Source organism: Balaenoptera ricei, chromosome 9 (genome assembly GCF_028023285.1).
Source record: "Balaenoptera ricei isolate mBalRic1 chromosome 9, mBalRic1.hap2, whole genome shotgun sequence".
Lineage (NCBI taxonomy): Eukaryota > Metazoa > Chordata > Mammalia > Artiodactyla > Balaenopteridae > Balaenoptera > Balaenoptera ricei.
Window position 1 is genome coordinate 33,193,030 of NC_082647.1, and position 20,681 is coordinate 33,213,710.

At 38.8% G+C, this 20,681-nt stretch overlaps 2 protein-coding genes and 1 pseudogene across 2 annotated transcripts in view; all 3 read left to right on the forward strand.

The window, feature by feature from the left end:
• The first annotated feature begins 5,029 nt into the window (after positions 1 to 5,029).
• On the forward strand, positions 5,030 to 5,265 carry LOC132371435 (ASNSD1 upstream open reading frame protein-like). The gene is made up of 2 exons (XM_059932680.1): positions 5,030 to 5,175; positions 5,220 to 5,265. Exons 1-2 carry the CDS (start codon positions 5,030 to 5,032, stop codon positions 5,263 to 5,265), a joined length of 192 nt encoding a protein of 63 aa, XP_059788663.1.
• Positions 5,266 to 5,338: 73 nt separating this feature from the next.
• On the forward strand, positions 5,339 to 7,257 carry LOC132371436 (asparagine synthetase domain-containing protein 1-like; annotated as a pseudogene).
• Positions 7,258 to 20,175: 12,918 nt separating this feature from the next.
• The window catches only part of WNT2 (Wnt family member 2), a 41,850-nt gene continuing 41,344 nt past the window's right edge, over positions 20,176 to 20,681 (forward strand). Inside the window, exon 1 of the mRNA XM_059932682.1 lies at positions 20,176 to 20,334. Coding sequence (XP_059788665.1) covers positions 20,252 to 20,334 — 83 coding nt within the window. The 5' untranslated portion in view covers positions 20,176 to 20,251. The remainder of the gene's footprint in view (positions 20,335 to 20,681) is intronic.

Genomic DNA, 20,681 nt, shown 5'->3' on the forward strand with positions numbered 1-20,681 from the left:
CCTTCACAATTGGAGGAGAGAAGGTTTCCCAGACAAGCAAATCTGAAGGAGTTCTGTACCACTAGACTGGCCTTACCGGAAATGTTAAAGGGACTTCTTGAAACTGAAATGAAAGGGTGCTAATTAGTAACAGGAAAACATGAAAGTATAAATATCTCAGGTAAAGGTTAGTATACAGTTAAATTTAGAATAATGTAATATTGGTGGGTTAATTAGTTATAAATCTAGTATGAAGGTTAAAGCAAAGTAGTAAAAAAAACTATACCTACAATAATTTTTTAATGAGTACAGAAGATAAAAAGATGTAAATCATGATATCAGAAACATAAAACGGGGAGGGGAGAGTAAAAATGTAGAGCTTTAGAATGCATTTGTACTTAAGTTGGTATCAACTAAAAATAGACTGTTAAAAATATAAGAGGTATTATGTACACTTCATGGTAACCACAAAGCAAAAACCTATAGTAGATACACAAAAAAGAAAGAGAAAGGAATCTAAGCATGTAACTTCAGAAAATCATTAGGTCACAAAGGAAGAGAGCAAGAGAAGAAAAAACAAAAAAATTTAAAAACAGCCAGAAAACAATTAACAAAATGGCAATAAACATATATCTATCAATAATTATTTTTAATGTAAATGGGTTAAATTCTCCAATCAAAAGAAACAGAGTGGCTGAATGGATTTAAAGAAAAAGACCCAACTACACCCATTTATGATAAAAAAAAAACTCTCCAGAAAGTGGGTATAGAGGGAACCTACCTCAAGATAATAAAGACCATATACAACAAACCCACAGCAAACATCATTCTCAATGGTGAAAAACTGAAAGCATTTCTTCTAAGATTAAGAACAAGATAAAAGTGTCCACTCTTGTCACTATTATTCAACATAGTTTTGGAAGTCCTAGCCATGGCAATCAGAGAAGAAAAAGAAATAAAAGGAATCCAAATCAGAAAATAAGAAGTAAAGCTGTCACTGTTTGCAGATGACATGATACTACACATAGAAAATCCTAAAGATGCCACCAGAAAACTACTAAAGCTAATCAATGAATTTAGTAAAGTTGCAGGATACAAAATTTATACACAGAAATTTCTTGCATTCCTATACACAAACAACAAAAGAACAGAAAGAGAAGTTAAGGAAAAAATCCCATTTACCATTGCAATAAAAAGAATAAAATACCTAGTAATAAATCTACCTAAGGAGGCAAAAGACCTGTATGCAGAAAACTGTAAGATACTGATGAAAGAAATAAAAGATGACACAAACAGATAGATGTTCCAATCCATGTTCTTGGATTGCAAGAATCAATATTGTGAAAATGACTATACTACCCAAAGTAATCTACAGATTCAATGCAATCCCTATCAAATTACCAATGGCATTTTTCAAAGACTTAGAACAAAAAATTTCACAATTTGTACAGAAACACAAAAGACCTCGAATAGCCAAAGCAAATTTGAGAAAGAAAAATGGAGCTGGAAGAATGAGGCTCCCTGGCTTCACACTATACTACAAAGCTACAGTAATCAAGACAGTAAGGTACTGGTACAAAAACAGAAATATAGATCAATGAACCAGGATAGAAAGCCCAGAGATAAACCCATGCACCTATGGTCACCTAATCAATGACAAAGGAGGCACGAATATACAATGGAGAAAAGACAGTCTCTTCAATAAGTGGTGCTGGGAGAACTGGACAGCTACATGTAAAAGAATGAAATTAGAACACTCCCTAACACCATACACAAAAATAAACTCAAAATGGCTTAAAGACCTAAATGTAAGGCCAGATACTATAAAACTCTTAGAGGAAAACACAGGCAGAACACTCTATGACATAAAGCACAGCAACATCTTTTTTGACCCACCTCCTAGAGTAATGAAAATTAAAACAGAAATAAACAAATGGGACCTAATGAAACTTCAAAGCTTTTGCACAGAAAAGGAAACCATAAACAAGACAAAAAGACAACCCCCAAAGTGGGAGAAAATATTTGCAAACGAAGCAACTGACAAAGGATTAATCTCCAAAATATACAAACAGCTCATGCAGCTCAATATCAAAAAAAAAACCCCAAACAACCCAATCAAAAAATGGGCAGAAGACCTAAATAGACATTTCTCCAAAGAAGACATACAGATGGCCAACAAATACATGAAAAGATGCTCAACATCACTAATCATTAGAGAAATGCAAATCAAAACTACAATGAGGTATCAGCTCACACCAGTCAGAATGGCCATCATCAAAAAATCTACAAACAATAAATGCTGGAGAGGGTGTGGAGAAAAGGGAACCCTCTTTCACTGTTGGTGGGGATGTAAATTGATACAGCCACTATGGAGAACAGTATGGAGGTTCCTTAAAAAACTAAAAATAGAACTACCATACGACCAGCAATCCCACTACTGGGCATATACCCTGAGAAAACCATAATTCAAATAGAGACATGTACCACAATGTTCACTGCAGCACTATTTACAATAGCCCGGACATAGAAGCAACCTAAGTGCTCATCGACAGATGAATGAATAAAGAAGATGTGGCACATATATACAATGGAATATTACTCAGCAATAAAAAGAAACGAAATTGAGTTATTTGTAGTGAGGTGGATGGACCTAGAGTCTGTCATACAGAGTGAAGTAAGTCAGAAAGAGAAAAACAAATATTGTATATTAACACATATATGTGGAACCTAGAAAAATGGTATAGATGATCTTACTTGCAAAGTAGAAATACAGACACAGACATAGAGAACAAGAGTATGGATACCCAGGGGGAAAGGGGGAGTGGGATGAATTAGGAGATTGGGATTGATGTATATACACTACTGATGCTATGCATAAAATAGATACCTAATGAGAACATACTGTATAGCACAGGGAACTCTACTCAGTGCTTTGTGGTGACCTAATTGGGAAGAAAAATCCCAAAAAGAGGGGATATATGTATATGTATAGCTGATTCACTCTGCTGTACAGCAGAAACTAACACAACATTGTAAAGCAACTATACACCAATAAAAATTAATTTAAAAAAGAAAAGAAAAAGAAAAAGACCCAACTATATGCTGCTTAGAAAAAATTCACTTCATGCTTAAGGACACACAAAGACTGCAAATGAAGGAATGGATGCAATGCAAACCAAAAAAAAAATGCTGGGGTACCTATAGTTACATCAGACAAAATAGACTTTAAGACAAGACTGCAATAAGAGACAAAGAAGGTCACTGTATAATGATAAAAGGGTCAATCCAACAGGGTATATATAACATCTGTAAATATTTATTCACCCCCAATATGAGCACTTAAATATATAAAGTAGATATTAACAAACTTAAAGGGAGAAATAGACAGCAAAACAATAATAGTAGGAGATTTCAATACCACACTTTCATCAGTAGATAGAGCATTCAGACAGAAAATTGATGAGAAAACACTGGATTTAAATAACATGTTAGACCAGATGGACTTAATAGACATTTCCAGAACATTCCATCCAAAAGCAGTATAATACACATTCTTCTCCAACACACATGGAACATTCTCCAGGATAGATCATATGTTAGCCACAAAACAAGTCTTGATAAATATAAGAAGTTTGAAATATGAAATCATATCAAGCATCTTTTCCAGCCACAATGGTATAAAAGCAGAGATTAATTACAATAAGAAAACTTGAAAATACACAAATATATGGATATTAAACATCATCCTACTGAAAAACTGATGGGTCAAAGAAGAAATTAAAAGCAAAGTAAATATCTTGAGATAAATGAACATGGAAATACAATATATCAAAACTTATGGGATGCAGCAAAAACAGTTCTGAGACAAGTTCATGGTGATAAATGCCTACATTAAGAAACAAGAAAAACCTCAAATAAACAGCATAACTTTATACCTCAAGAAACCAGAAAAAGAACAAATAAAATCCAAAGTTCGTAGAAAGAAAGAAATAACAAAGATTACAATGGAAATTAATGATTGGAGACTAAAAAGACAATAGAAAAAATCAATGAAACTAAGAGTTGGTTCTTTGAAAAGATAAACGAAATTGACAAACCTTTAGCTGGACTCACCAAGAATAAAAGAGAGAGGACTCAAACAAAATCAGAAATGAAAGAGGAGACATGGTAACTTATACAGCAGAAATACAAAGGATCTGGGCTTCCCTTGTGGTCCAGTGGTAAAGAATCCACCTTACAGTGCAGGGGACATGGGTTCCATCCCTGGTCAGGGAACTGAGATGCTGCGGGGCAACTAAGCCCACATGCCACAACTACTGAGCTTGCGTGCCTCAACTAGAGCCCACGTGCTGCTAACTACAGAGCCCACGTGCTCTGGAACTCACGCGCCACAACTACAGAGCCTATGCGCCCTGGAGCCTGCACACCACAACTAGAGAAGAGAAAACCCACATGCCACAACTAGAGAGAAGCCTGCGCACCACAACAAAGAGCCTGCATGCCACAATGAAAGATCCCGCATGCCTCAACAAAGATCCCGTGTGCCGCAACTAAGATCTGACACAGCCAAAAATAAATTAATAAGTAAATCTTTAAATAAAAAAAAAGAAATACAAAGGATCATAAGAGACTACTATGAACAATTATACACCAAAAAATTGGACAACTTAGAAGAAATGTATACATGTCTAGAAACATACAACCTACCAAGACTGAATCATGAAGAAATAGAAAATCTGAGTAGATCTATTACTAGGAAGGAGGTGGAATTAGTAATAAAAAAATCTCCCAACAAACAAAAGTCAGGAACAGATGGCTTCACCGGTGAATTCTACCAAACATTTAAAGAAGAATTAATAACAATCCATCTCAAACTCTTCCAAAAAATATAGACGAGGAGGGAACACTTCCAAACTCATTTTACAAGGCCAGCATTACTCTGATATCAAAACTAGACAGGAACACAACAAGAAAAGAAATTACAGGCCAATATTCTTGATAAACATAGAGGCAAAAATCCTCAACACTGCATATTTGATGCTCTGTGGAGATGCCCAGCCAGGGTGTACAACCCAAGGACGGTGAGGGGCTGGTCCTTACCAACAACTCGGCTGTGCACAAGGAAGACCTCAGCAGCAAGATTACAGAACAAAAAATTGTTGTGGATGAACTTTCTAACCTGCAGAAGAACAGGAAAGTATATAGGCAGCAACAGAACAGCAACATATTTTCTTGCATATTGAACAGAAATGCTTTCTGAAAGCAAAAATATATTGGATGAGCTGAGGAAAGAATACCAAGAAATAGTAAACTCAGAGAAGACCAAATCAAGAAATAGTAAACTTAATTTTGCATAGAAATGTGTGGCATTTGTTGTGCAGTAAGCTTTTCTGTTGAGCATTTCAGCAACGATTTGAAAGTGGATTTACTGTGTAATCTTAAACGGTGGGGACCCAATAGTAGTAAACAGTTGTTAAAGTCTAATGTTAATTACCAGTGTTTATTTTCTGGTCATGTCCTTCACTTAAGAGGTGTGTTGACCACCCAGCCTGTGAAAGATGAAAGAGGCAATGTATTCCTGTGGAATGGAGAAGTCTTTAGTGGAATAAAGGTTGAAGCTGAAGAGAATGATACTCAAATAATGTTTAATTATCTTTCCTCTTGTAAGAATGAATCTGATATCTTGTCACTCTTCTCAGAAGTCCAAGGTCCTTGGTCTTTTATATATTATCAAGCATCTAGTCATTCTTTGTGGTTTGGTAGGGATTTTTTTTGGTCGTTCTAGCTTCCTTTGGCCTTTTTAGTAATTTGGGCAAGAATTCCTGTCTCTCTTCAGTTGGCACTCAATCATTTGGAGTGGCCAATCAGTGGCAAGAAGTTCCAGTATCTGGAATTTTCAGAATTGATCTCAAGAATACTTCCATTTCCAAATCTGTTGTTTTAAATTTGTATCCTTGGAAATAACTCTAGGGAGGATGCTATCAAAGAATGTGTTAATAGCCTGACTCAAATTTCAGCAGACTTGTCAACATTTGTATCAGTGGTAGCAAAAGAAGCCAAACTGTATCTTAAAGAACCTGTTGTCCCTTTAAATATGACGTTGCCACAAGCTGCATTTGAGATCCATTGCAGTAGAATTTCCAGCGTCCCACTGACAAGAGAGACCCTTCAGGTCTTTCTTATTGATGGACACATGAAGGAAGTAGTTCAGCAGTTCATCGATGTCCTGAGTGTTGCAGTCAACAGACGTGTCTTGTGTTTACCTAGGGATGAAAACCTGACATCAAACAAAGTTTTGAAAACTAGTAATAGAAAAGCAAATGTTGCAATCCTATTTTCTGGGGGGATTGAGTCCATGGTTATTGCAGCCCTTGCTGACCATCACATTCCCTTAGATGAACCAATTGATCTTTTTAATGTGGCTTTCATGACTAAAGAAAAGACCATACCAGCTAGTTTTAACAAAAAAGGGAGAAAACAGAAAATCATTGTGAAATACCCTCTGAAGAATCCTCTAAAAATGTCGTTGCTGCTGCTACTCCTGGTGAACAATTCAACATACCAGATCGAATCACAGGAAGAACAGGACTAAAGGCACTACAAGCTGCCAACCCTTTTCGGATGTGGAATTTTGTTGAAATTAATGTTTCTCTAGAAGAACTGCAAAGATTAAGAAGAACTCGAATATCCCACTTCATTCAGCCTTTGGATACAGTGTTGGATGATAGCATTGGCTGTGCAGTCTGGTTTGCTTCTGGAGGATTTGGTTGGTTAGTGACCCAGGATGAAGCAAAACCATATTAGAGCAGTGCAAAGGTAGTCCTTACTGGAATCGGTGCAGATGAGCAGCTTGCAGGTTATTCTCGTCATCGTGCCTGCTTCAAGACACACGGGCCAGAGGAATGAATAAGGAAATTGAGATGGAACTGGGTTGAATTTCTTCTAGAAATCTTGGTCGTGATGACAGTTATTGGTGATCATGGAAAAGAAGGAAGATTTCCTTTCCCGCATGAAAATGTCTCCTTTCTAAATTTCCTACCAGTTTGGGAAAGGGCAAATTTGACTTTATCCCATAGAATTGGTGAAAAACTAATTTTGGATCTTGCAGCAGTGGAACTCAGTCTTACAACCTCTGCTCTTCTGCCAAAATGGGGCATGCAATTTGGATCCAGAATTGCAAAAATGGAAAAGAATAATGAAAAGACATCTGATAAATGTGGAAGGCTCCAAGTCATTTCTTTAGAAAACCTTTCTATTGAAAAAGAGATTAAAATGTAATATTTCATAGTGTAACAACATTTACTGAATGATGATTTAAAAAAAATAAAATACTCTGCTGCTTTAAAAACAAACAAAAACTCCTCAACAAATATTAGCTAACCAAATTCAACAATACATGATTAAGTATACTGTTATCATAAACTTATACCATGATCAAGTATGATTTATTCCAGGCATGTAATGATGGTTCAATGCCTTCAAATCAATGTGTGATACACCACATTAACAAAATGAAGGATAAAATCATATGATCGTCTCAATAGATGCAGAAAAAGCACTTGACAAAATTTAACATCTATCCCTGATAAAAATGCTCAACAAACTGAGTATAAAGGGAATGTACCTCAACACAATAAAGGCCATATATTACAAGCCCACAGCAAACACTGTACTCAATGGTTTAAAAAAAGAAAGAAAGAAAGAAAGAAAGCTTTGCTTCTAAGATCAGGAACAAGACAAAGATGCCAACTCTTGCCACTTTTACTCAACAGTGAAAGTGCTAGCCAGAGTAATAGTCAAGAAAAAAAAAAGGCATCCAAACTGAAAAGGAACATGACATTTGCATCTATTTGCAGGTGACATGATATTATATATAGAAAACCCTAAAAACTCCACCAAAAAAAAAAAAAAAACTGTTAGAACTAATAAATGAGTTCAGTAAACTTGAAGGATATAAAATCAATATACAAAAGTTAGTTGCATTTCTATACACTAATAATGAACTATCAGAAAGAGAAATTAAGAAGACAGTCACATTTACAATTGCAAAAGAATAAAATACCTAGAAATAAATTTAACCAAGGAGGTGAAATACATACACACTGAAAACTGTAAGACATTGATGAAAGAATTTGAAGACACAAATAAATGGAAAGATATTCCATGCTCATTAATTGGAAGAATTAACATTGTTAAAATGTCTCTACTACCCAAAGCAATTGATAGATTCAATGTAACCCCTATCATAATTTCAATGGCATTTTTCACAAAAATAGAACATACAATCCTAAAATTTGTATGGAACCACAAAGGCACTGAATAGCCAAGGCAATCTTGAGAAAGAAAGAAAAAGCTGGAGGCGTCACACTTCCTGATTTCAAACTATACTACAAAGCTATACTAATCAAAACAGTATAGTACTGTCATAAAAACAGACACATAGACCAATGGAACAGAATAGAGAGCCCAGAAATAAGCCCATGCACATATGGTCAATTACTTTGCCACAAAGGAGCCAAGAATATAAAATGGGGAAAGGATAGTCTCTTCAATAATGGTGTTGGGAAAACTAGACAGCCACATGCAAAAGAATGAAACTGAAACACTATCTTACTCCATTCACAAAATCAATTCAAAATGGATTAAAGACATGAATGTATGACCTGAAACCATAAAACTCCTAGAAGAAAACACAGGTGGTGAGCTCCTGGACATCAGTCATGGCAATGATTTTTTGGATTTGACACCAAAAGGAAAAGCAACAAAAGCAAAAATAAAAAAGTGGGACTACATCAAACTAAAAAGATTGTCTATATCAAAAGAAACAATTAACAAAGTGAAAAGACAACTTATGGAATACGAGAAAATATTTACAAGTCATTTATCTGATAAAGGGTTAATATCCATAATACATAAAGAACTACTACAACTCAATAGAAAAAACAAATTAATTAATAAATGGGAAAAGTATCTGAATAGACATCCTCACAAAGAAGACACACAAAGGGCCAACAGGTACAGGGAAAGGTGTTCAACATCACTAATCAGTGAAATGCAAATCAAAACCACAATAAGATGTCCCCTCACACCTGTTAGAATAGCTATTATCAAAAAGACAAGAAATAACAAGTATTGGTGAGGATGTGGAGAAAAGGGAACCCTTGTGCACTGTTGGTGGGAATGTTAACTGGTGCAGCCACTATGGAAAACAATATGGAGGTTCCTCAAAACTTAAAAACAGAACTACCATATGATCCAGCAATTCCACTTCTGGACATTTATCTGAAGGAAATGAAATCACTAACTCAAAAAGATATCTGCACCCCTGTGTTTATTAAAGCACTATTCACAATAGCCAAGACATGGAGACACCCTAAGTGTTCATTAACACATGAATGGGTAAAAAAAATGTGGTGTGTGTGTGTGTGTGTGTGTGTGTGTGTGTATGCAATGAAATACTATTCAGCCATAAAAAAGGAAATTCTATTTTTTGTAGCAACATGTATGGACCTTGAGGGCATCATGCTAAGTGAAATAAGTCAGACAGAGAAAGACAAATACTGTATGATCACTTCTATTTAGAATCTTAAAAACAAAAAACTAAAAACACCAAACTCATAGATGCAGAGAACAGATTGGTGGTTGCCAGGAGTGGGGAGTGGGGAGTGGTTGAAATGGGTAACGGTGTTTTAAAAGGTACAAACTTTCACTTATAAATAAGTCCTAGGGATGTAATATACAGCATAGTGACTTTAGCTAACCATACTGTATTATATATTTGAAAGTTGCTAATACAGTAAATCTTAAAAGTCCTCATCACAAGAAAGAAAAAAATTGTAACTATATGTGGTGATGAATGTTAACTAAACTTATTGTGGTAAACTAAACTTATTGTGGTAATCACTTCACAATACATACATATATCAAATCATTATATTATACACCTAGAACCATTTGTATGTCAATTATATCTCAATTTTTAAAAAGCAGTAATTTGAGGGTAGTTTTTTATGCAGCAATAGATAACTGGAAAATTATTTATTGTATTATTTCTTTAGTGGTTAACAGAGAGATCACAATATGTATTCTTGACTTAGAGTACATATTAAATATGGTTTCATAATAATGCATTTTTATTTAGTTCAAAATACAGTTGACCCTTGAACAACACAAATTTGAACTGCATGGGTCCAGTTATGTGCAAATTTTTTCCAGTAAATATATACTGCAATACTACACAATCCGCGGTTGGTTGAATCCATGGATTCCTGGATCCAGAGGGTCAACGTAAAGTTATACATGGATTTTTTGACTGTGCAGGGATTGGTACCCCTAACTCCCGTGTTGTTCAAGCATCAACTGTATTTTCCTTGAAACTTTTTACTTGACCCAGAGATTATTTAGACACATGCTGTTCAACTTCCAAGAGTTTGGAGATTTTCTTGACTTCTTTCTCTTATTGATTTTCCACTTAATTCCATTATGATCAGGGAACACATTTTGTATAATTTCAATTTTAAAAAAATTTTAAGGTTTGTTTTATTACCCAGAATAAGGTCTGTCTTAGCAAATGTTTCATGTTCATTTGAAAAGAATGTATATTCTGCTGTTGTAGAGTGACATTCTATAAATGTGGACTAAATCCAGTTGGTTGATGGTGTTGTTGAGTTCTATATCTTGCTGGTTTTCTTTATCTTTTTCTTTTTTTAGGTCTTGCTGATTTTCTATTTGTTCTATGAACTACTGAGAGTGGAGTGCTGACATCTCTAATTGTATATTTGTCTGTTTTTTTTTTTCAGTTCTGTCAATTTTTGCTTTATATATTTTGAAAATCTATTGTTTGGTGCATACACATTTAGGACCGTATTTCCTCTTGGTGAATTGACCCTTTTGTCATTAAGTTATATCCCTCATCCCAAGTAAATGTTTTTGCTCAGATACCTACTTTGATATTGATATATCTACTCCAGTTTTATTTTAATTAGTGTTTGCATGATTTATCTTTTTCTATCCTTCTCCTTTTGAACCTACCTGTATTATATTTGAAATGAGATACTTGTGTTTTTATTCATTCAGACAATCTTTGTTTTTAAATTTTTGTTTTGGGAGCACATATATCTTATATAATAGTTGATTTTTTAAAATGTATGTCTACTATTTGTTTCTTGTTTATTCTGTTTTTCATTCCTCTGGTTACCCTTTCTTGCCTTTTTTTTGAATTATTTAAATTTTTAATTTATTATGTTTTTTTCTACATTTCTCTGTATAGTTTTTTTAGTGGTTGCTATCAAGATAATGTTAGTTATACATCACTTTGTGCAGTATACAGAATCAACATTTTACAACTTTCAAAGTTAGCACCATAGAGTCAATTTACCCTCCCTAGTTGATATTGTAGTTTTTTAATATAAGGTATTACCTCTACATACAGTGAAACCACTATCACACACTGTTGCTATTTTTGCCCTCAACCATCAAACATATTTTAAAGAACTGGAGAGAAGTAGAAGTTTATAATACATACCCAGCTATCTACCATGTCTCTTGAATTTTTTTCATTCCACATTTTCCAAGTTTCCTTCTTGGATCATTTCCCTTTTGTCTTAAAAACTTCCTTTAGCATTTCTTTTAAAACAGGTCTGCTGACAATGAATTCTCTTTGTTTTCATTTGAGAGTGTCTTTATTTCACTTTCATTCATGAAGGTATTTTCACTGGATATAGAATTCTGGGCTGAGGGTTCTTTTCCTTCAGAGCTTTAAAAAATACTGTTTCATTCCCTTCTTCTTTCACAATTCCTCATGAGAAATCTACAGTCATTCAAATCATCATTTTCCTTTGTTCCCCATAAGTAATGCATCATCTGTCTTTGTCATCATATAAGATTTTGTCTTTGTCTTTAGGTTTCAGCAGTTTTATTACTAAGTGTCTTGGCATGGATTTCTTTTTTTTTTAACTTTTTAATTTTATACAGTTGATTAACAATGTTGTGTTAGTTTCACGTGTACAGCAAAGTGATTCAGTTATACATATACATGTATCTATTCTTTTTCAAATTCTTTTCCCATCTAGGTTGTTACATAATATTGAGCAGAGTTCCCTGTGCTATAAGTAGGCCCTTGTTGGTTATCCATTTTAAATACAGCAGTGTGTACATGTCAATCCCAAACTCCCTAACTATCCCTTCCCCCCACCCTTCCCCCCTGGTAACCATAAGTTTGTTCTCTAAGTCTGTGAGTCTGTTTCTGTTTTGTAAATAAGTTCATTTGTATAATTTTTTTTTAGATTCTGCATATAAGTGATATTATACAATATTTCACTTTCTCTGTCTGACTTACGTCACTCAGTATGACAATCTATAGGTCCATCCATGTCGCTGCAAATGGCATTATTTCATTCTTTTTAATGGCCGAGTAATATTCCATTGTATATATGTACCACAACTTCTTTATCCATTCCTCTGTTGATGGACATTTAGGTTGCTTCTATGTCTTGACTACTGTAAACAGTGCTGCAATGAACATTGGGGTGCATGTATCCTTTCAGACCATGTTTTTCCCTGGATATATGCCCAGGAGTGGGATTGCTGTATCATATGGTACCTCTATTTTTAGGTTTTTAAGGAACCTCCATACTGTCCTCCGTAGTGGCTGTACCAATTTACATTCTCATCCACAGTGTAGGAGAGTTCCCTTCTCTCCACACCCACTCCAACATTTATTGTTTGTGGATTTTTTGATGATAGCTATTCTGACTGGTGTAAGGTGATATCTCAATGTAATTTTGATTTGCATTCCTCTAATAATTAGCGATGTTGAATATCTTTTCATGTGCCTCTTGGCCATCTGTATGTCTTCTTTGGAGAAATGTCTATTTAGGTCTTCTGACCATTTTTTTGATTGGGTTCGTTGTTTTGATGATATTAAGCTGCATGAGCTATTTGTAAATTTTGGAGACTAATCCCTTGTCAGTCACATCATTTTGCAAATATTTTCTCCCATTCTGTGTGTTGTCTTTCCGTTTTGTTTATGGTTTCCTTTGCTGTGCAAAAGCTTTTGAGTTGAGTTAGGTCCCATTTGTTTATTTTTATTTTTTTTTTAATTTCCATTACCCTAGGAGACAGATTGTAAAAGATATTGCTGCAGTTTATGTCAGAGAGTGTTCTGCCTGTTTTCCTCTAAGAGTTTCATAGTGTCAGGTCTCACATTTAGGTCTTTAAACCATTTTGAGGTTATTTTTGTGTATGGTGTTAAAGAATGTTCTAATTTCTTCTTTTTTTTTTTTTTTACATGTAGCTAGCTGTCCAGTTTTCCCAGCATCTGGCATGGATTTCTTTGGGTTTATCCTGTTTGGGGTTTTCAAATCACTGAGCTTTTCAAATCTGTATGCCTTTGACAAAATTTAGGAAATTTTTAGCCATTAGTTTTGCAAATATTTTTTGTTGCAATAGACTGTTTATCATCTCCTTCTAGGAGTCATGACACATTACACCTTTTGGAATTGTTTCAGAGATTCCTGAAGCTTTGTTCATTTCTTTTCACTCTTTTTTGTTTTTTCCTTCTTTTGTTAGGACTAGATAATTTCTACTGATATATCTTCAAGTTCACTCACACATTTTTCTGCCATCTCAATATTGCTACTGACCTTATTCAGTGAAATATTTCACCCTCTCACTGTGGAAGATAGTACATATATTTTTCCGTTCTAAAACTTCTGTGTGGTTCCTTTTTCCATTTTGTTTCTTTGCTGATATTTTCTATTGTCCATTTGTTTCCAAAGTATTCATCCTTACTTCTTGGAGCATTTTCATCATAGCTGCTTTAGAAGTCTTTGATAATTTCAACATCTCCGTCATCTCGGAATTAGTGTCTGTAGATTGTCTTTTCTAATTGAATTGGAACGTTACAGGTTTTTGTATGCCAAGTAATTTTGATTGCATCCTGGCCATTTTGAATAGAATGTTAAGAGACTCTAGGTCTTGTTTAAATCCTATGAAAAATGTTGATATTCTTGTTTTAGCACACAATCAACCCAGTTGGGTTCAGGCCAAAAATTCTGACTGCCTTTCTATGTCTAATGTCTAATGGTCTGTTAGACATTCTTATGCTATATCTTATTTTATGTTCTATATTTTATACCCTTTTAATTCTCTCTGTGCATTAATCTGGATACTTTTTATTCACCTCTTCTGGTTTACTAGTCCACTGTTCTGCTGATTCTAGATAGTTCCTCAATCCATCTATCTAATTCTCAATTTCAGTCTTAACTTCCCTCCTCCCCTCAGTTCTAGGATTTTTATTGAAGTCTTCTGCCTGGGTTCCAGCTCTCTGTTAAAATTACTTGTTATTTTTTGAACTTTTATTTTATTTTTTTAAATTAATTAATTTTATTTTATTAATTAATTAATTTTTTTAAGCCCCCTGCGTGGGGGCTTTTCTCTGGTTGTGGTGAGTGGGGGCTACTCTTCGTTGCAGTGCATGGGCTTCTCACTGTGGTGGCTTCTCTTGTTGTGGAGCACGGGCTCTAGGCATGCGGGCTTCAGTAGTTGTGGCACACGGGCTCAGTGGTTGTGGCTCGCGGGCTCTAGAATGCAGGCTCAGTAGTTGTGGCACACGGGCTTAGTTGCTCCGTGACAAGTGGGATCTTCCCGGACCAGGGCTCGAACCCATGTCCCCTGCAATGGCAGGCAGATTCTTAACCACTGTGCCACCAGGGAAGCCCTGAACTTTTAAATTTCAGTTATTTTGCAGTCCTCAGATAAATCAAAACTCTAAATTACTTGTGGGTCTATTTCTATTTCCTGTTGATTTGCTTACTGGGTTTTTGTTTGTTTGTTTGTTTTGTAGCTTTTAGATTTGATGCTAGATATAATAGATGAAAATTTGTAGAGACCCTGAATGAAATTATGTTCCTCCAAGGAGGGTCGAGTTTTCTTTTGGCTTGCAAATAGAGTACCTATGACTCACTTTGATCCTGTCAAGAGTTGGTTTTAGACTACTGGGGCTGCCCTGTTTCAGTTTTGCCCTAGCTCATGGAGTGTAGTCCTTATTCCCAAGGTAAGGGGAAGAAGAACAAAAGAAGAGCTCCTCTTTCAATTGTGAAGGATATTTTCACTGATTGTAGAATTCAGTGTGAACCATTTTTTCTTTTCAGCATTTTAAAGATGCTGCTTCACTGTCTTCTGGCTTCCATTATTGCTAGTGAAAAGTCAGTTGTAATGCATATTCTTGTTCCTCTATATTTAATGTATCTTTTCCCTCTGGCTGCTTTAGAGATTTTTCTCCCCCTTTTTGATTTTAAACTGTTTGATCATGATGTATATAGGTGTGATATGCTTTGTATTTATTTTGCTTGGCGTTTTTTGACCATCTTGGGTCTGTAAATTGATGTGTTCTATCATATTGGACAAATTTGGTGCAGTATATCTTCAAATATTTTTGTCACTTTTTCTGTCCTTTCTTTCTGGAACTTCACTTGCACATGTATTTAAACTGCTTGGTCTTGTCCTGCAGATACCTAATGTTACATTTCTTTAATTGTCAATATCTTTTCTTTCTGTTTTTCAGATTATATAACTTCTATCTTTAAGTTTATTGTCCCTTTCTCCTGCCAATTCCATTCCATTGTTATGCCCATTCAGGGAATTTTTCATTTCAGATATTGTACTTTTGGTTCTAGATTTTCATTTCTTTCTAATGGCTTTCATTTCTCCACTGAGATTCTCCATTTAGTTGTTCATTGTGACCTTTAAATACTTGAACATAGTTATAAGAGTTGTGCTAAAATTTATTTCCTGGTAGTTCCTCCAAATGAGCCATCTCAAAGTCATTTTCTTTTGACTGCTTTCTCTTAAGTATGGATCACATTTTTTCTGGTTTTTCACTTGCCTATTAATTTTTTATTGTATGCTTGACATTGTAAATGATACAACATTATCTTCCTTCAATGGGTGTTGGTTTTACCCTTGTAAATTCCCCTTGGCCTGTCTGATTTGTTTTTATTCTTTGTTACTGCATGTGATATGAGGAAACAAAATTTTGAATTTTAAATTTTGTTCTAAGACACGCTTTTTATACTAAGGTATGACCCTTAAAGGATGCCTTTCTGGCATCTCAAGTGAATGCCTGAAGTGTTTAATGAGGTCTCTCTACCCCACTGAGCTGGAACTCCAACGTCTCTCAACACTGCATGACATGCAGAAAGCAATTTCTGCTAGGCGTTACGGAGTCTTCTCATGGCTATATTCAGCCCAGCTCTTGACCAAGGACACATGGTGAATCACCATGTAGACTTTTGGGACCCTCTCCTTCACAGCTACCTATTTTCAGATATTCTACCCTGCCAATTTCAGCTGCTTCAGCAGCCCAGCCCTCTAATCCCTCTATCCTTAACTAAGACTACTGCTCTGTTTCCACTTTCTTGCACCCCCAAAAAAGTGCCCTTCAGCAGAAAAATCAGGACAGTTATGGGATAGTTGTGGAGCACACCTCAGGTGTTTTCCATCTGTCAAAGATCATAGCTGTGTGCTGCCTATTACCCAATGCCTGAAAAGATTTGCCTTATCATTTTGTCCAGTCTTATATTTTTTTTTCAGTAGGAGAACAAGTCACGTACCTATTACTTTCTCATGGCTGGAAGCAAGTCTTTGGTGCACATTAATTTAAATGCACACTGAGATTTAAATCATTGATATTAGAACTTTTTATAAAATCAATTTTTGACAAAGATTAGCTAAGAATGTGCTTAATAAAAATTGTAGGAGTGACTAAAGGGGAAAGGGGGCAATGCCTTTAAGGGCATTGAAAACACACTTCAAATTTCAAACAATCTCTATTGTTATGTATATGATACTCTTAGTTGGATAGACTTAGCAAGTAAAAAAGTTTTAATGATATATATTGTTTTTATTTGATATATTACCTATGTTATATATATGATACTACTAGATTTAGAAAGTTATATATATATTTTTTTTCTTTCCCATTGTTGATCTTTTGTTAATACACAATGTTCTTTCTTAAGGTCATTGATTCTAAGTTGGAAATACTAGACCTTTGAATCACTGGTTAGTGAGTAGCTAAATTAGGAGTCACTGCGTTAGGAAGAAGCCAGCTCAGACTGAAACACAAATGACTATTTGGTTGAAGAAGTAACTGTCCATTTGTAAAGGGTGGAGATGGTTTGGTAGTAAATTAGTTCTCTCTCTGCCCTGGGAGATTAGACAAACAATGGATCTAACTAAGAAAATAGACTGACTCATTTGGCTACAATGCTATACTAAAGTTAGAAGCAAACTAACATTAATATCCAGAAAGAGAATTGGGTTCCGTATGCTGTAAATGAATTTTACAGTCAATTCAATGAGAATTCTCATTGAAGAAACCAAAAATCAGATATTAAATTCGTAGATCTAAAGGCACTCTGAACCCTGTCTTTCCTAATTCATCTGCTATAGCAAGGCTATAGTCATGTGCAATTTACTTAAATATTTATCAACTCTTCCTTAGGATGGTAGTTTTTATTGGAAGAGAAGTGAGGTTTGTAATAACTTTCTTTCCACTTCATTTTCTTGAGCATTTCCCAACTTCTAGTAGTGAACACTCTATCTTCAAAGTGCACAGGTACAGATGAGGAGGGAGGAAAGTCAGACTTGTTGGGCAGGAGGCGAAGCTGTACAGGGCTAATAGTGGGTCATAAGTGAATAGGGGTGGAGAATGTGAGAGAAATGGAATCACAGATCTGGACGGGACAAGTCACGTGTTCCAGACTGCCTCTAGACAGGTCGGGAAGGAGTGTTTGGGTGGACCTTTTTCACATCTGGATTTAGTTTCTCTTGAACTTTTTCAGCAGTTGCCATTCACCAAGGCTGATTTCTTGTCTGCAAGTCATGAGGTACTTCTCCTGCCCCAGGATAAAGTACTTTGGAGTGGATTTAATTAGTTTTGGGGATGGTCCTGTTCTTATTCCAGGAGGTCTGTTTCAGGTTTAGGTCATTCCATTGGCCTCATCAACAACTGAAGGGCAGATCTCCTGGCCACTCAATAATCCCCTGGGCGGAGAGGAAAGGCCTCTAAGCTGATAGTCATACTCCATGTATTTCTAACTCCCCTCAGCTGGGAGAACATGATGTGCTGAGGTGGGTGGAGCTTGGAGTTTTGGAGCTTTTTAGGTAGTTTCAGGTCTCATTGTCCATGAGAGAAGCATATAGCTGCCTACCTTTCCCAACATACACATCCACATCCCTACTTTATTCACTGGTAGAAGTGGAGAGACTGTGGACGAAGGGGGATGGAAATGAATTTTAACTTACTCTTCTGCTTCACCCAGGGAGGAGGTTTATGAGTGTAAGCACAGAGGTTAATGAGATATTTCTTGCTCTTTGATGCCCATCACATCACTCGCCCCGTCTCCCCCTAACCTCCTATCCCCCAACACACACACACACACACACACACACACACACACACACACACACACACACACACGAGCCTGTGCACGCACTGTGAGCAGAAACACAACCCCCACCTCCCCTGCCCCTCCCTCCCTCCCGGCACAGACTGATCAGAACTTCCCCTGGGTCGCGGCCCAGCGATATGGAGCGGCCCTGGCGCGGAGCCCTGCTCTTCCCGAGTCGTGGGTGGCGCGGTACTTGTTTCCCTCCCCTCCCTTTCCGGACCCAAACGGGGATGTATCTGGGTCAGCCTGGGAGGGGCCGGACCTGCCAGGGACCAGCGGCGGCGGGGGGGGGGGGGCGGGGGGGGAAGGGGGTGGCGATGACAGCATTTTTCAGGTTTTTGGCGTTTCTGAGATTCGCCCCGTCCAGCTTCTCACCGCGCTCGCGCCTAGCGAGGGCAGATGCTCCGGCCAGTCTCGGCTCTAGGAGAGGGTGGGGTGAGAGCCGGTCTTTCCTATCTGGACGGCCACCCCTTCGCGCCCTGCGAACAATGCAGCGCCCACCCCACCCCCAACACGCACACACATTCCCCATTCCCCAAGGCACGCTCCGCGGGCGGGCGGCGGGTTCCTCCGCCCCAGGAAAAGAGCAATGGAACAGTTCACGGCCGCCGCGAGTTCCTGGTCTTCCTTCCTTTCCGGTGATAAACGGCGGGGCTACAAGCCAGTTGCTGCTCAAGATGCTCCACCCGCGGGCTCAAGCCTGTCTCTCTTGGCCCTGCGGGGGCCCAGATCAGGACCGATAGTCCCTTGACCTCCGCAAGGCGCAAAGGCTGAGCGCCAGGACGGCAAGAGGCGCGACCGGTGCTGGGGCGCAGACCCTCGGCGGGCTCCTGCTGCCTCAGTTCCTCCCTGCATGATCTTTTGCGCTCTACAGCGCCGTGGAGGAGCTGGGTGTGCGTAAACACCGCATCTTCCCCAGACGTTTTGGCCGAGGACGCCTGGGTGAGGTCCGGAGGGTCAGGGACCTTCCCGTTTCCCCTCCCTTGGAGCTCTGTATATAAGCCCAGCACCGAGGAATCAAGGCCACAGGTCTTCACTTCCCTGAGGCCTGAACCCTCCCCCCCCAACCTTGCCCTGCTTAGCTCCAGATTTACGAGGGCTTGCTCTTCCTTTCGGTATTAGGAAGAGAAGCGGAGGGATGAGTTGAAAATCATCCTTGGATTCTTGCCTCCTGTACACAGCTGTATCCCTATCCTCTCCCTCCTTTCCCCACATTGCCCGCTCGGGGACTTATGTTTGCCGGAGGGTAGCCTCGCCTATCCGGAGCGCTCGGTCCTGTGGCGGGGCACCCACTGATGCTCTTTGGCCCGGAGCTTCCCGAAAGGTGCCTGCCTCCGCGGGTGCTCGAGGCCACGCAGAGGTGCTTCTCCCTCCCCGCATCACCTCACCCACAGACCTCTCTTGCCATCATTTCATCCACCCTTATATAAAACCGCGCGACCCACCCCCCCCAACCCCCGCCATCCTACCCGGCGCAGCGCCCCCTCCCTTGGCTGCGCCTGGGCGGGCGGGCGGGGAGCTGAAGGGACCGGGGCGCGCGGGAGGCGCGCAGAGCTCTCCGGCAGCCCGCGCTCGCCGCGCCTGGGGAATTGGCTGTGGGCGAGGCGGCCCCGGCTGGCCTTTATCGCTCGCCCCGCTGGTCGCTTGAAACTTTATCAGCGAGTCTCGCCACTCGCCGCAGACGCGAGCGGGGGGCGGGGGCGCGGCAAGGCGCCGGCGGCCGTGACGAGGCGCTCCCGGCGCTGAGCGCTTCTGCTCTGGGCACGCATGGCGCCCGCACACGGAGTCTGACCTGATGCGGACGCAAGGGGGTTAATATGAACGCCTGTCTCGGTGGAATCTGGCTCTGGCTCCCTCTGCTCTTGACCTGGCTCAGCCCTGAGGTCAGCTCTTCATGGTGGTAAGTGCACGCGCACGGGCGCCGGGGTATTTTGGGGATGGGAGTGGAGACCGCAGTGGCCACATAGACCCTTCCCGGCGGCGCTTCCCCGCGGCCGCGGCAGTCACGGCTTCCGACCCGAACCCCAGCTGTTGCCCTCTCCTGTCGCCCCTTCGATTTTCCTCGGAAGCCCATTCCAGCTTCGACAACTTCAACACCCACCCCCGCCCCCCCCCCTCCATTCCCCCTCAACTGAGAGCTCTGATGGTCGGTGTATTTGGATACAGCTGAGCGACAGCAAAATCGGGATCTTTGAGACAAGCGCTAGCCGGGTCTCTCGCTCTACTAGCACAGACGTGTGCGCGCGC

What these genes read in the sequence shown, in the direction of transcription:
- LOC132371435 (XM_059932680.1), top strand. Translation starts at nt 5,030, where the DNA reads ATGCCCAGCCAGGGTGTACAACCCAAGGACGGTGAGGGGCTGGTCCTT. An exon ending in AACCTGCAGAAGAACAGGAA is followed by an intron (nt 5,176 to 5,219) that starts AGTATATAGGCA and finishes TTTCTTGCATAT; the next exon opens with TGAACAGAAATGCTTTCTGA.